At 41.8% G+C, this 12,980-nt stretch overlaps 1 protein-coding gene across 8 annotated transcripts in view; it reads right to left on the bottom strand.

Moving 5' to 3' along the window:
* HPS5 (HPS5 biogenesis of lysosomal organelles complex 2 subunit 2) overlaps positions 1-12,980 on the bottom strand; it is a 43,552-nt gene that overhangs the window by 28,305 nt on the left and 2,267 nt on the right. For 4 of the 8 annotated variants that reach the window (XM_015461165.3, XM_010820871.4, XM_005226745.5 and 1 more), the window contains exons 2-7: positions 7,922-8,085; positions 5,833-5,943; positions 5,600-5,664; positions 4,955-5,147; positions 3,706-3,839; positions 191-403 (exon numbers count right to left, since the gene is read on the bottom strand). In XM_015461165.3, the coding sequence (XP_015316651.1) occupies positions 191-403; positions 3,706-3,839; positions 4,955-5,147; positions 5,600-5,664; positions 5,833-5,943; positions 7,922-8,029 (824 nt within the window). In that variant the 5' untranslated portion in view covers positions 8,030-8,085. Of the gene's footprint in view, positions 1-190; positions 404-3,705; positions 3,840-4,954; positions 5,148-5,599; positions 5,665-5,832; positions 5,944-7,921; positions 8,086-10,223; positions 10,373-12,980 lie in introns of those variants that run through there. The other 4 variants (XM_024987057.2, NM_001206136.2, XM_024987059.2 and 1 more) reach the window with 4 other exon arrangements.

The raw sequence follows: 12,980 nt of genomic DNA, 5'->3' as shown, positions 1-12,980 counted from the left end.
TGCTTTAACCATATAAAAAATAATTGATTAAAGAGTTTTAGGTTTCTCTGAATCTTTTAATAAAAATTCTACTTCACTCTTAAAAGGTATGATAAAATCTTTGATGCATATAGAATGTCAGAGGTTTCAACCCAACCCCCACCCCATGTAAGTTCCTCAAATACTTCCTACTGAACATATAAGTCATTACCTTAGATTAATCACAGGAAGAGGTGGTGAGGAGAGGAGTTTCTTAAACTGATGTGTGCTTAAAACTTCTCCATCAAAGTTCACCTCCCACATCCTGGAGCCAGGGCGAGCACAGTATATTAGGGGCTGCTGGCCTGCAGAACACCTTCCCGGGAAGAAACAAGCTCCATATTCTCCATCTCTTTCCTTGTTTCCAATTTTCCAAAATTTTTCTCTAATACCCCCCACAAAAAGAGAGAAATCATGTTTACTGACAGAAATGTCAAAAGCATTGGACTGCAAATCCACATGGCCATAATAACCGCACCCACAATGTCCTCCCTTTCTTCATATTAGCAATTTACTGGAACGAACAACAGAATGGAAAGATCAAAAACAGGGTTACAACTCTCATTTGCCATTAACTATTTCTGTTACAGGAAGCAAAACACTTCAGGTTAGTATTCAGTTTATTAGCCACAGTCAGAGTTAATGTGAAGGCTCTTTTCCAAAACTAAAGATGAGTGCTCCCAAACCATTTCCTACATCCTTAAATCCTACTGACTGCTCATCTGGTTTTTCAGCTGCCCCGTGGAGGCCACTGATCTACTCTCCAATCCTGTCTCCAGGCCACTCGTCTGTCACAAATACCCAATAAACGCCTCACTCTTTCCTGAAAACGCTAAGTCCTTCTGAAAGTCTGTACCTTGGGACATTCCGTTCCCCTAGGATTACACGAACTAGCTATATAAAAGAACTGCACATACAAAGCTGCCTGAGAACATGGAGGGTGAGGATGAGTATGGCTCTTCCCAAACACTCCTTTAGTTTTCATGAGCTAACTCCATCCTTCCTCCTCTGACAGCCTTCTCTGACTCCTACAAGCAGAATTTCAGGCTTCCCATGCCATGTTTTCAAAGCATTCACCGCATCGCATGTGGCAGTGGTGTCTACTTGAACGGGAGGTGCTAGTGGCGAAGAACCCACCGGCCAGTGTAGGAGACGTAAGAGACTCTGGTTCCATCCCTGGGTAGGGATTTTGATCCCTAGGTAGGGAAGATCCCTGGAGGAGGGCATGGCAACCCTCTCCAGTATTCTTGTCTAGAGAATCCCCATGGATGGAGGAGCCTGGCGGGCTACAGTCCACAGGGTCACAAAGAGTCAGACACGACTGAAGCGACTTAGCACCTGTGCATACACCCTGCACTAAACTTGCTTGAAGAATAAAACAAAACATCAGCTTTACTAGAAGAATAGTTTTAAGGATTAACTAAAATAAGCCAGAAATGTATTTTATTTCCCAAATAAGGAACATAAGTAATGAAACCATAACTTCTTGTATTGCTCTGTATGCACTTCAAAGCACATTCACATACATAATTCTTCTAGTGAAGCTCATTAACAACACTGACAGAAAGCAGCAGGAAAAGCAACCGCGTATCTCACTTGGGTTAGTTATCAGGAGCCTTGGTTTGAACAAAAAAAAGTGTTTGTTTGGAAAGGAACATAGCTTGAAACAAACAAAACTTTAACATAAATAAAAAATGTTAATTATTGTACTATCCAGGTTCCCCCAAACTGAATTCTAGCTAATGAATAAGGCATTTCTAAAACATGTTATTTTTGCAGTTGGCTATCCTCATAACCAACTCTAGTCACAATCCTGTGAAACGGGAATTAGCAACTATATTGCACAGAGATAAAAATAAACCTCCATTTATTTAGCTCTTTATACCATTTCACTAGATTCTCAAAACAACCCTAGAAAGGTGTTAATTCAGTCCAGTGTTCTGACCACTTGTCAGAATGTCAGTCAGATTTCTGAACTGGACTATGTAGTAAACAGGAAAAAACACAGATGAAGAATATTTAAGAAATTTGTGAGGTTAACTAATATTTTACTCAAATCTCAAGAGTAGATTTAATGGCCAAAAGGTCCAATGTCAAAGGATATACTAGAATTAACTGAGGTACAGAAAAGGCACAAAATCAAGACAGAAAGATTCTAGTCTGCCTCCTCCAGCTGCATGATGTCAAGCAAGCTCTACTGCTCACTAGGTCTAGGCTAAAAGTGAACGGGTGACATTGGATGATATCCAGTTCTATAAGCCTAACTTCATCACTAACCCACAGTCTGAAATAAGTCAGAACCAAGTACATCCCCCTTCCTACTAATTCCAGGTAAACGGATGCTTTGCGTCTCAAAGCCTTGCTCCACAGCTGTATACCCAGGTTCTGATACCAGACACCTGCAACCTCCTATTATGGTCTCCTTTCCACAAGTCTTTCTCATCCTAAGAAAACAAAGTGCAACCTCTCCTCACCTTCTCACGAGATAGAAGAACCCCCAGAAAGACATAAAAAGCTTCCAATCCTGGATAGTTCTAAGAGGACCAATTTCCAAACCCTGATTTCCCACATGTACACTTCCTTAAAAATGATCTGAGAGCCCATGTACTTAGTTAGAGTGACATTTACAGCTGTCACTCTCAGTATGGTGCAAACTTACCAACAGGATCCCCAGCAACTCCCAGCTCAAGCCAGAAGGACACATCTTGGAATATGCCTAATTCTTTCTCGCTGCTCCCCAAGAGGCTGCACCTTCCTACTAGAACAGCCTCTCCTCTCCTAACTTTCTGCCTTCAAACTTCACCTACTAAACCTCCTCATCAAATTACTGAAGCTGGCTAGCGGACTCACAGGGGTTTATCAAGCAATTTTCTCTTTTTTCGTGTGTGCTCAAAATTCTCCATAACACATTTCTAAAAGAGGGGATGGGTTCGGAGGAATATGGTAGCTGGCCAAGGCTGCTGGAAGGGAAAAGGTGGGGTGGGGGTGGTGAATATTTCTATGCAGTGAGAATGGCTGAGGAACTTAAGCACAGTGATACACAGGATTTATTCATTTCAAGCCATTTCCTGTTCTGGTATTTCACAGCCACTACCAATACACTCCTTTGCCATTCACTGGCCCTTTGGCTTGACCCTTGAGATTTCAGTAAATATTTGTCAGCTTCACAAAGTTCTTACTTATTCATCACCCAGTTTTACCTTTTAGTAAAATTCTATTAAATACACAGCAAAATTCCACATCACCATAAAATCTGAGACTCTGAGCCATGTGGGAGAGCAGTTCTCCTGGGTTCCATTATCCTTGCTCTCCACCTGGGCACCTTTCCCAAAAAGTCTCTCGCTTTTCCAGCAAAAGAAAAAAACTACATATCCAATTCCAACAACAACAACAAACTCAATCAAAGAAGACGCCCTGATTCCCCATATAGTAACAGGCCTTTGTTCAACCTTCCTTCATGGCACTCAGACCAGGCTTCTTGGTAGAACTGAGTTTTTGCCTTGGTCACCCACTGGACTATGGTCACTCTCCTCTATATCCTCTCTGCTCTCTAACATCAACTTGCACGGAGCTGGTTCCTTATTAATATTTGTATAACTGAATTGAAGAAATTGGGCGAGATGACTTCTAAGTCCCTTCCAGCTCTGAAATTCTGTATTCCCAATGACTCATGGTTAGTAAGTATACCTCTCAGTGTCACACAAGAAGGATCGAGTAAGCGAAGATACAAGGAGTCTTCCATCCAAATAATCTAACTGGACAACACAGGAATCAACTGTCGTTATTGTCTGAACAGGAAACATCACAAAGGCAGCAGCTGCCTAAAGGGGATGTGACAAGAAAATAAAATTTATCTTTGTGTATACACATAATCCTCCTCTCTTTACCTTTTAAATGAAAACAGCTTAGATAGCAAAACAAAAATTTTAAACGGACCAAGATTAATTTGCCTGTTAGACTGAGTTTCATCCATTCGTTTTGTGAAATGAATGGATCTACATAACTGCAGAGGAGAATTCTTAAGGCTCTGTTTGTGATTATCTATTCTTAGAAGCTGCGATGAAGAAGACAAAATACGTTTTGGAATATATGAGAGAACTGTTCACCTGTAGACAGTACTTCTCCACTCGGAAAAAAAAGACAAACTAGGGCTAAGAATCCCAAATGTATTTTGGATGAAAAATACATTATGAATCAAGTGGTAACTGTGATGGGTCATTGTGAATATTTCATTAACACATCAAGAATACTCTGATGTGTTAACTAAAAAAATTATTAGGCAATGGTATTTAAATCTCTTCTAATCTGCCACGATCCTCCAAGGAAATAAGCCAATGAGAGACAAGTTCCCCACTTCTGATTTAACAGCTTTGGAAAAGGAAGACAGTGAAAAGCAGGTCTGCTTAACGACAAACTGGAGCATTCCAGGAAGCCTCAGGACCCACATTGCTGAGCCCAATGCAGGGAGTGCCTTTTAGATTCCATTCACAAGTTACATCTATCCTGAAAGAAAGTATACCTGCACTCAAGAATTTCTTCAAAATGGGGACCAGGAGAATAGGAGCCTGGGCAACTGGTACCATTTCTCCATGTCTGCCATTTTATTCACATAACTAATAAACAGGCATCTGTTCTTTCTTGACAGCCAACTATTAAAGAACGCTTTATTTAAGTGGGCCATCCAGGTGAATTATGGAGTAATGTAATAGACAACGTGCAAATTATGAAAGTTAGCTCACAGTCATTCTGCAACACAACCAAGATAAACCAGGCTACCATACATACTACATGCAAACAAGTTTTCTCAAAATTAATGGTCTGGGCTCTAGATAACCCTGAAAGACATAAAGATCAAACTGTGTTCTTTAATTGAAATTCTGTAAGACAACATCTTATATATTCACCCACTTACACAAAGCACTGAACTGGTTCTCACCTTTGCTTGCTTAGAAGTGTTGAGTTTGATGGCAGAAACTTTCCCCAGATGATCACCTACAAATATTCTAAGAATAGCTGTATCCCAACAGAGAGCTGTAATTTTTCGGCCTTTGTGTTCTGAAGACACATAAATTCGTTCTGGCTTCCCGCGACGCTCTTGATTTAATTCCCAAACAACTACAAGACCTTGACTGCAAGAATGGAGACACAGAAGCAAATTTTTGGCAGTGGTGAAAAATGTACAATTTCGCTGCATCACAGTATCAACTATATTAAATATATAAGCATATTCTTTTTCTTCAGAAAAGAGGAAGTAGAAAGCCAAGGTATTAATCTCCTTGCTTTAGTCCACCAATTTAATACAACAGAAAACTTTGAGGTCCTAAGTTATGTTACCTTTCTACTTTGAAGTCTCAGAAATGTTGCCTCATATTAGTGTTTTCCACAAATCCTATAGTGACCAACTGCCCATCCTGGTTTGCTTGGATCTAAATGGTTTCCCAGGTCACAGGACTTTCAGTGCTAAACAAGAGTGAGGCCCAGGCACACCAGGATGATTGGTCACCCTAATAAACACACAACCCCATTTTTCAATTTCAGATGCATTTGGGAAAAATCAGATAGTTTCAAAACAGTTTCTCACCTGGTAGCCACAGCAACATAATCATCATCATGTAAACAGCAGGCTATCTGAGAAATTGCACCTTCCTAGAGCACAGAAGGAGAACTATTAGGCAGCTCCTCAAAAACGTGTAATTTACTACTCAATCTCAAGTTTTACCTTCTTCTTTTATTCCAAATGATGTTTACAATGGAGAACTCACATTTATGACAGATACTCTAGATGGTACATGACAGGGCAACCCTTAATCTTACCCTGTGAGAAAGAAAAAGCCTGTGCTTCCAGCCTTCTTTCTGAATGAGGTTGAGTCCTCCTCCTGAACTGCCCAAAGCCAACCATTTTCGAGACACGGCTATGCTCGTGCACTAGAAACATGGAAACAGACAAGTGAGAGACTCTCAGCCACTAAGCAAATCAAACTATCGACTGGAAATAAGACACTGAGAATTTGTGTCAGGTTCCTTCCCACCACTCTACCCACTGCCCAGTTAGATACCATCCAACGGGATTCAAGCTCTTATTCTAGAATAGTGAAAGATACAGAAGAAAGGACATTTCAGTTTCAACTTTTTAACTGAATCTCAAAATGGCTGAATAGGCTCAATTGTATAAATGAGTAATTTCCCCCTTGGCAGAAGCCAGTTACTAGCCTATTCATCTTCTGGGCAATTCAGCTAGGTCATTCCAATGCTGACCGCAATGATGGAAGATCAAATACCCAGGGGATAAAGCAACCACTTTAACCATGTGTTCAGGTAAATCCTTTCTAGTCTGTACGATGAGAACAGAAAACCCACAGCTCTGAGAGCAAGTGAGACTGTAGACGACGCAAATACAAGTCGCTGTACTATTAGATCTCCCCACACCTTCCTCTCCTTATCCAGAAAAAGCAGTGGCCATGCTGTGCCCAGAACACTACGGTAAAAATTACTGGTTGGCAAACAAACATATTCCCAATCCTCTTCAACCTTGCTTCTTTCTACTATGCTGCTGCTACTGCTGCTAAGTCGCTTCAGTCATGTCCGATTCTGTGCGACCCCACAGACTGCAGCCCACCAGGCTCCCCCGTCCCTGGGATTCTCCAGGCAAGAACACTGGAGTGGGTTGCCATTTCCTTCTCCAATGCGTGAAAGTGAAAAGTGAAAAGTGAAAGTGAAGTCGCTCAGTCATGTCCGACTCTTAGCGACCCCATGGACTGCAGCCTACCAGGCTCCTCTGTCCATGGGATTTTCCAGGCAAGAGCACTGGAGTGGGGTGCTATTACCTTCTCCATCTTTCTACTATAGAAGCTGGAAAATCCAAATCTTCACTTACCCAGTTTCTTTTGCAGCTAGGGGGAGCCCTAGAACTCAAGTCCAGCTAATGAGACTAAGCCCTGTGAGGGCTTCCTGGAAAACTCTGCCTTCTCAGATAAATGGTAGAATCTGAAGGGGAAAAAAGCCTTTGTCTCAGGCAGCTCCATCTCACTTGAGCTGCTACTGGAGATAATCAAGACTTGAAGCCGGCCGTTTATCTTGCAAATGTGACCAACAGTCAATATACAGAAGCTAGCAGAACGGGAAAGATGGAAAGCCTGGGTCCTAAGGAATATCAGTGGCCACCACACTAATCCCAGAAATAACGACTTCCAACCAGGTTATAAACACCTTTATTGCTTGAGCCATTACTGAGAAGATTTTCTGTAACTTGCAGCTAAAAAAATGTCAGCTACCAACCCTCATAATTGTTGCTCATATTACTTTGCCTATTACTTCCCGTTCCTTTGCTCAGAGGCTAGAAGGGTGCTCTGGGGTGAGGAATTGGTTATGAGACTGTTCTTTACCATGTCATTCCTGAGTTTATCAAATGAACTCAGAGTTTGAGAGAAGCACATACTCCTTCCCCACAGAACTAATTTTTGGTTAATTTTGCAATGCTAATTTTTAGCTCCGTTCCCTAAAACAGAGGGGTACATCCAATTCCTTGTTTTGAAATGAACTTCACAGAACTGCAATGGTTCTTATTGTTCAAAAGGCAATGAGGTATACTCATTTAAACTATGTTATTTTCAATCAAATACATTACTTTCTGAGAGAAGGCAGTAAGATTTGGGGGAGGGGGTGGATTCAGTAATCAATATCATGACTTCTAAGGATGGGAAAAAAGAATTCAATCAACTGCTTGAAAAATAAATCAAGAAAGTGCTAGGAAAATACTACTTCTATGCAAAGTATTACAGTACAGGTAAGAACACCCAGGAGTCTATGAAACATAAAAAATGTTTGGGAGGGGCACACATGTAACAAAGAACGCACCAAACTATCAATATGAAAATAAAACTGATATAAGGATCAAGAAAATCACCTTTAGACGAGTGGAGTCCAGCCTCAGGGCTGAAAGTAATGGATCCAGAGACTCAAATTCTGCAAGAACATGGCTGTAGGACTCTGGTATCACTGGCACAAAAGTCATTTACCCAGACAGATGAAACTACGTTGAGGGACAGGCACACTGATCCTGAATAAAACCTGCAGAAATATAATTTAAGAAGCTCACCACTCTTTCAGCAAGCATTAAATGAACAGGTGTTACAGCGAAGAACAAAATCTGACTCCATGATGGATCTGTTCCTTTTAACCTTTGCTCCCCATTGCTGTTGCAATCCATACATAATGGCCTGCCTCAAGGAACCCTGCCCCTCTACCTGAATCTTAAACCAAAATGCCTTTCTTCAGGACCCGCTCCACCTGTGGATGGCTACAGGAAGGGAGAAATTAACAGTCCCCTCCCTGAGGTTGGCCATTCCAGGAGATGTCTGCAAGATTAATAGCCTTTTTACTTTACTTCCTCACCTTCCTCCCCACCCCTAGAAAACAATCTGGTATCCAGACCCCAAGAAGATGGTTATTTTGAGACAGGAGTCCTGCCATTGTCTCGGTCAACCACCTTTCCAAATAAAGTTATTCTTTGCCTGAACACTTCTGTCTCCGATTTACTGGCCTGTCGTGCGGTGAGCAGGGCAAGCCTGGACTCAGGAACAAGTGGAGAAAACAAGGAAACATGAGAAAGGGACAAGGATTCCCTACTCTGGAGGTGCCTGGCATCTAGGTGGGAAGAAAACAAGTACAAGTAACATTATACGTGAGTCAGCTTGTACGGTATCATTCCCTGACTCTAAAACTCCCAGAGAAAAAAAATCCAGATTCTCAAGGTTCTCCATAATCCTATCCTACTCTATTTATCTAACAGTATAGAACAGACCCTGCAAAATATAAGGGGAAATTCTGTCAAGCTCCTCTGTGGTAAAATAGCAACTCCAGCTGCAATTCTTTGAGCTGTAAATCATGTGTCTGTAAGTCTCTCACTGCATTCAATGGTTGCTGCTAAGTCGCTCAGTAGTGTCCGATTCTGTGCGACCCCATGGACTGCAGCCCACCAGGCTCCTCCGCCCATGCGATTTTCCAGGCAAGAGTACTGGAGTGGGGTGACATTCAATGGTTATGAGCCCACAATTCAACAGTGTTTAACAGGAAAAGGGCCTCTGGATGGCTTCCTCCAGCCTGTGAGTGAGAAGTCGGATGCCGAGAATTAGCACATCAAGGGGAATGAGAGCTTCAGTATCAGACCTGATAGGAAAAATCAGGAGTAAGAATTCACATCCCTGGGATCGCAAAAGTCAGACATAACTTAGTGACTAAACTAAAGAATACAAGGGAGCAAATGCCAGCTACCCAGTGAAGACTCTGTCAACTAACACAAGCATTCGTACCTGTTCGACAACACTCAAGCGTGTGTTTCTGTCAAATTATATGAGGTTCCAGAAAAAAAGAAACAGAATTTAAGAAAATTCTACCCATTAATTTTAACTTTTCCTCAATCTTTTGTTACCTACCAAGTTGAGAATAAAAGGCAAATACCACGGAAAAATTCAGAAATAACTGTTTATACTTGTTTTTAATTATTTATACCTTGTGGTTTTGTATTTCCCAAAAAAACACATGTATTCACTCACTCATTTATTCAACAAATATGTACTTAGCACCAACTATGTGCCAGGCATCCTTTTAGGTCCCAGAGATACAACAGAGGACAAAACCTAACTGAAAGTCCTAACATTCATGAGGCATAATTTCCAGGGGCAAAACACATACAGACGTTTACAATAGTTTTTACTGCATACACATAACATAGTTTTATTTTCTGCTATTAATGCTGTTTTTAATACAGCTTGATCTGTGCAAGAATGGTGTTCTGAAAAAAAAAAATCTTTAGTAGTTCTCCTATACTCAAAATATTTTTTAAAAATCTTCTGCCATTCTTTCACCCATTCACATTATTAAGTATTACAGACACAGAAAAATCAGGATCACCAGACAAACAGCTCTGCTCACCATCGAGTTCTACAAGGGTTAAGCCCTAACCCGCTGCAGTTGCTGACCACCAGGGCACTCAGAGGAAATTAAGTCAACAGGATGAGGCCCGAGGCTCAAAGGCCCCTCAAACAGATGTATATCTCAGGCAGAATTTTAATCACCTCAGATTTTCATACATCCCCATACATAGAAAAGCGGTTCTTTGTGATTAGCAGTACTCTTTTACCAAGATATAGGCCTGCCTGCACTTATTTCCCAGCTAAAATTCCCACGTAAACTGTCTTCTCTCCTACCTCTTCTGAGCAGTTTCCTCAGAGCCAACTGAGTGGCTATGGCCCAGGCTGAAGTCCTCAGCAAGCCCCTGAGTAAAATTTAAACCCATAATTCTGGTGTTTTTTCCTCCAAATCAGCGGCTTCTAGTAAAATATGAGGCACAGTGGTGCTAACAAGACAAAATAATTCCAGAAAGCAGTCACTTTATAATCAACTGAGGAGGAAAGACAAATCACATACACACACACACATCCCTCATACACACACACAGCCCCCTCATACACACACACACCCCCCTTATACACACACACACACACACCCCCCTCATACACACACACACACACACACCTCATAAGGGGAACAAAAGCAAAGTAATACGTCAGAACACAGAGGACAGAGGGATCACATTGAGTTAAAAGTAACCGCAGAAACCTTTCTAAGGGAAGCAGCACTGGAGCTGAGGAAAGGGAGGGTAAAGAGGCAGCAATAAGCCAAGTATTTACTGTTGTTGTTTAGTCACTAAGTGGTGGCCTACTCTTTGCGCCCCCATGGACTGTAGCCCACCAGGCTCCTCTGTCCACGGGATTTCCCAGGCAATACTGGAGTGTGTTGCCATTTCCTTCTCCAGGGGATCTTCCCAACTCAGGGATGGAATCCGTGTCTCCTGCATTGGCAAGTCAGATGATATATTTGGAGAATATAAGTCTTTGGTTGAAACACAGCATACAAGCAATGGAATAAAAAAGATAAACCTGGATATTAATTCAGGTCCAAGTTACAAAGCACTATGAATCTCAAACCAAGGAACCTGAACAAATTATATTTGGTAAGCAACAGAAAGGCATTGAAGGATTTAGTACTGGTAGACAACATAATTTCTGTAAAGCGCTGTGGGCAGACACTAGAAACCAAGGACTTGAGAAAAGGGGTTAGAAGTGAGAAACTAAAGATAAGGTCTGTTAGTTACTCAAGACATCTTGTGGAGAAGGAGAAAACCTCTCTTGACTTTATGAGCAGAGGAGACTCAGACAGACATGTAGGTAGTAAATGAACAGAATTTAGGATGATAGGGACTGAAGATACAAGAAAAAGAAGATGAATCACTGTGTAAGATCCTAAGGAAGATAGAAAGGAATGACATCAAGACCACAGTGGCTATCTCTTCCACTTGCAAACTTAAATTCTGATATGGATAGATCATTTGGCATTGATCTCAGTGAAGAGAGAATAACCTGGAAATTATGACCTAATCAAGTAAAAAACCTAGTTTCTATTTCTCTGAAAAAGACTTAATGCAGATGAGAACGAAAAGGGAACAGCATATACAATGTCAGTTCTCAAGAGAAGTTGCTGGGTGTTAGTGAAAGTGAAAGTCTCTCAGTCGTGTCTGACTCTTTGAGACTCCGTGGACTATAGCCTGCCAGGCTCCTCTGTCCATGGAATTTTCCAGGCTAGAATACTGGAGTGAGTAGCTGTTCCCTTCTCTATGGGATCTTCCCAACCCAGGGATCAAACTCAGTCTCCTGCATTGTACACAGATTCTCTGCCATCTTGAGCTATCAGGGAAGCCCGGTGAAAGTGTTACTGCTGCTGCTGTTAAGTCGCTTCAGTCGTGTCCGACTCTGTGCGACCCCATAGACGGCCGCCCACCAGGCTCCCCTGTCCCTGGGATTCTCCAGGCAAGAACACTGGAGTGGGTTGCCATTTCCTTCTCCAAGGCATGAAAGTAAAGTTGCTCAGTCATGTCCGACTCTTCGAGACCCCATGGACTGCAGCCTACCAGGCTCCTCTGTCCATGGATTTTCCAGGCAAGAGTACTGGAGTGGGATGCCATTGCCTTCTCCAGGTGATAGTGTTACACCATTCCAAATTTATACCTTCCCTTGCGCTTACTATCTCTGAATAGACTCCTTACCTCCCAGACCCACTTAGCAAAATCTTCTCAGGCTTTCAGGTCTAGAATAAGTCCCACTTCTCATAATTCTCAAAGTGGAAGACTCACAGATATCTCGGTGCACACATCCACGTAATTCAAAAATTAATCTGAATTAAGCTTCTGGGTCTCTGAACATTTTCAGAAACGGAAAGGAAGTGCTCCCTCTCATGAAGCTGCACAGTCCACTCCTCCACAGCTCACACCATTATAAGGTACTTTTTTACTACTGGGCTGAAACCTGATGACTTGGAACTTTTACCAACTGTGGCTTCTACAGTTTAAGAAAATGTCTGCATGAATGCTAAGTCACTTCAGTCGTGTCTGACTTATTGCAACCCTATGTACTGTAGCCCACCAGGCTCTTCTGTCCATGGGATTCTCCAGGCAAGAGTACTAGAGTGTGTTGCATGCCCTCCTCCAGAGGATCTTCCCCACCCAGGGATCAAACCTGTGGCTCCTGCATTTTGATAGGCAGGTTCTTTACCAAGAGTGCCACCTGGGAAGCCCAAGGAAATGTTTACTCCTTACAAAACAGTCCTTCAGTATTTGAAAAATGTCATGAGGTCTTCTAAAAATTTAACACCAGTTCTTCAATCATTCTGACCTGACAATTTCCAAATTCCTCTCAGTTCTGATAAGCCTTCCACACATGCCTGAACATGTCTTGTCCAGAACTGAACATAAAACTCTTCAGTAGCTTAATAACCAGAACAGAGTAGAAACACTAACTTCCTTGACCTGGACACTAAGTTTCTATATTACATCCTAAAATAGTATCACAGAGGCAGTTTTTTGTGTTTTTTTTTTTTCCAGGTATGTTTTTAAAGTAGCCATGTCACAC

The sequence above is a fragment of the Bos taurus genome, chromosome 29 (assembly GCF_002263795.3).
Source record: "Bos taurus isolate L1 Dominette 01449 registration number 42190680 breed Hereford chromosome 29, ARS-UCD2.0, whole genome shotgun sequence".
Taxonomy (NCBI): Eukaryota; Metazoa; Chordata; class Mammalia; order Artiodactyla; family Bovidae; genus Bos; species Bos taurus.
The sequence above is the reverse complement of the archived record's forward strand: the minus strand, read 5'-3'. Positions and strand labels throughout refer to the sequence as shown.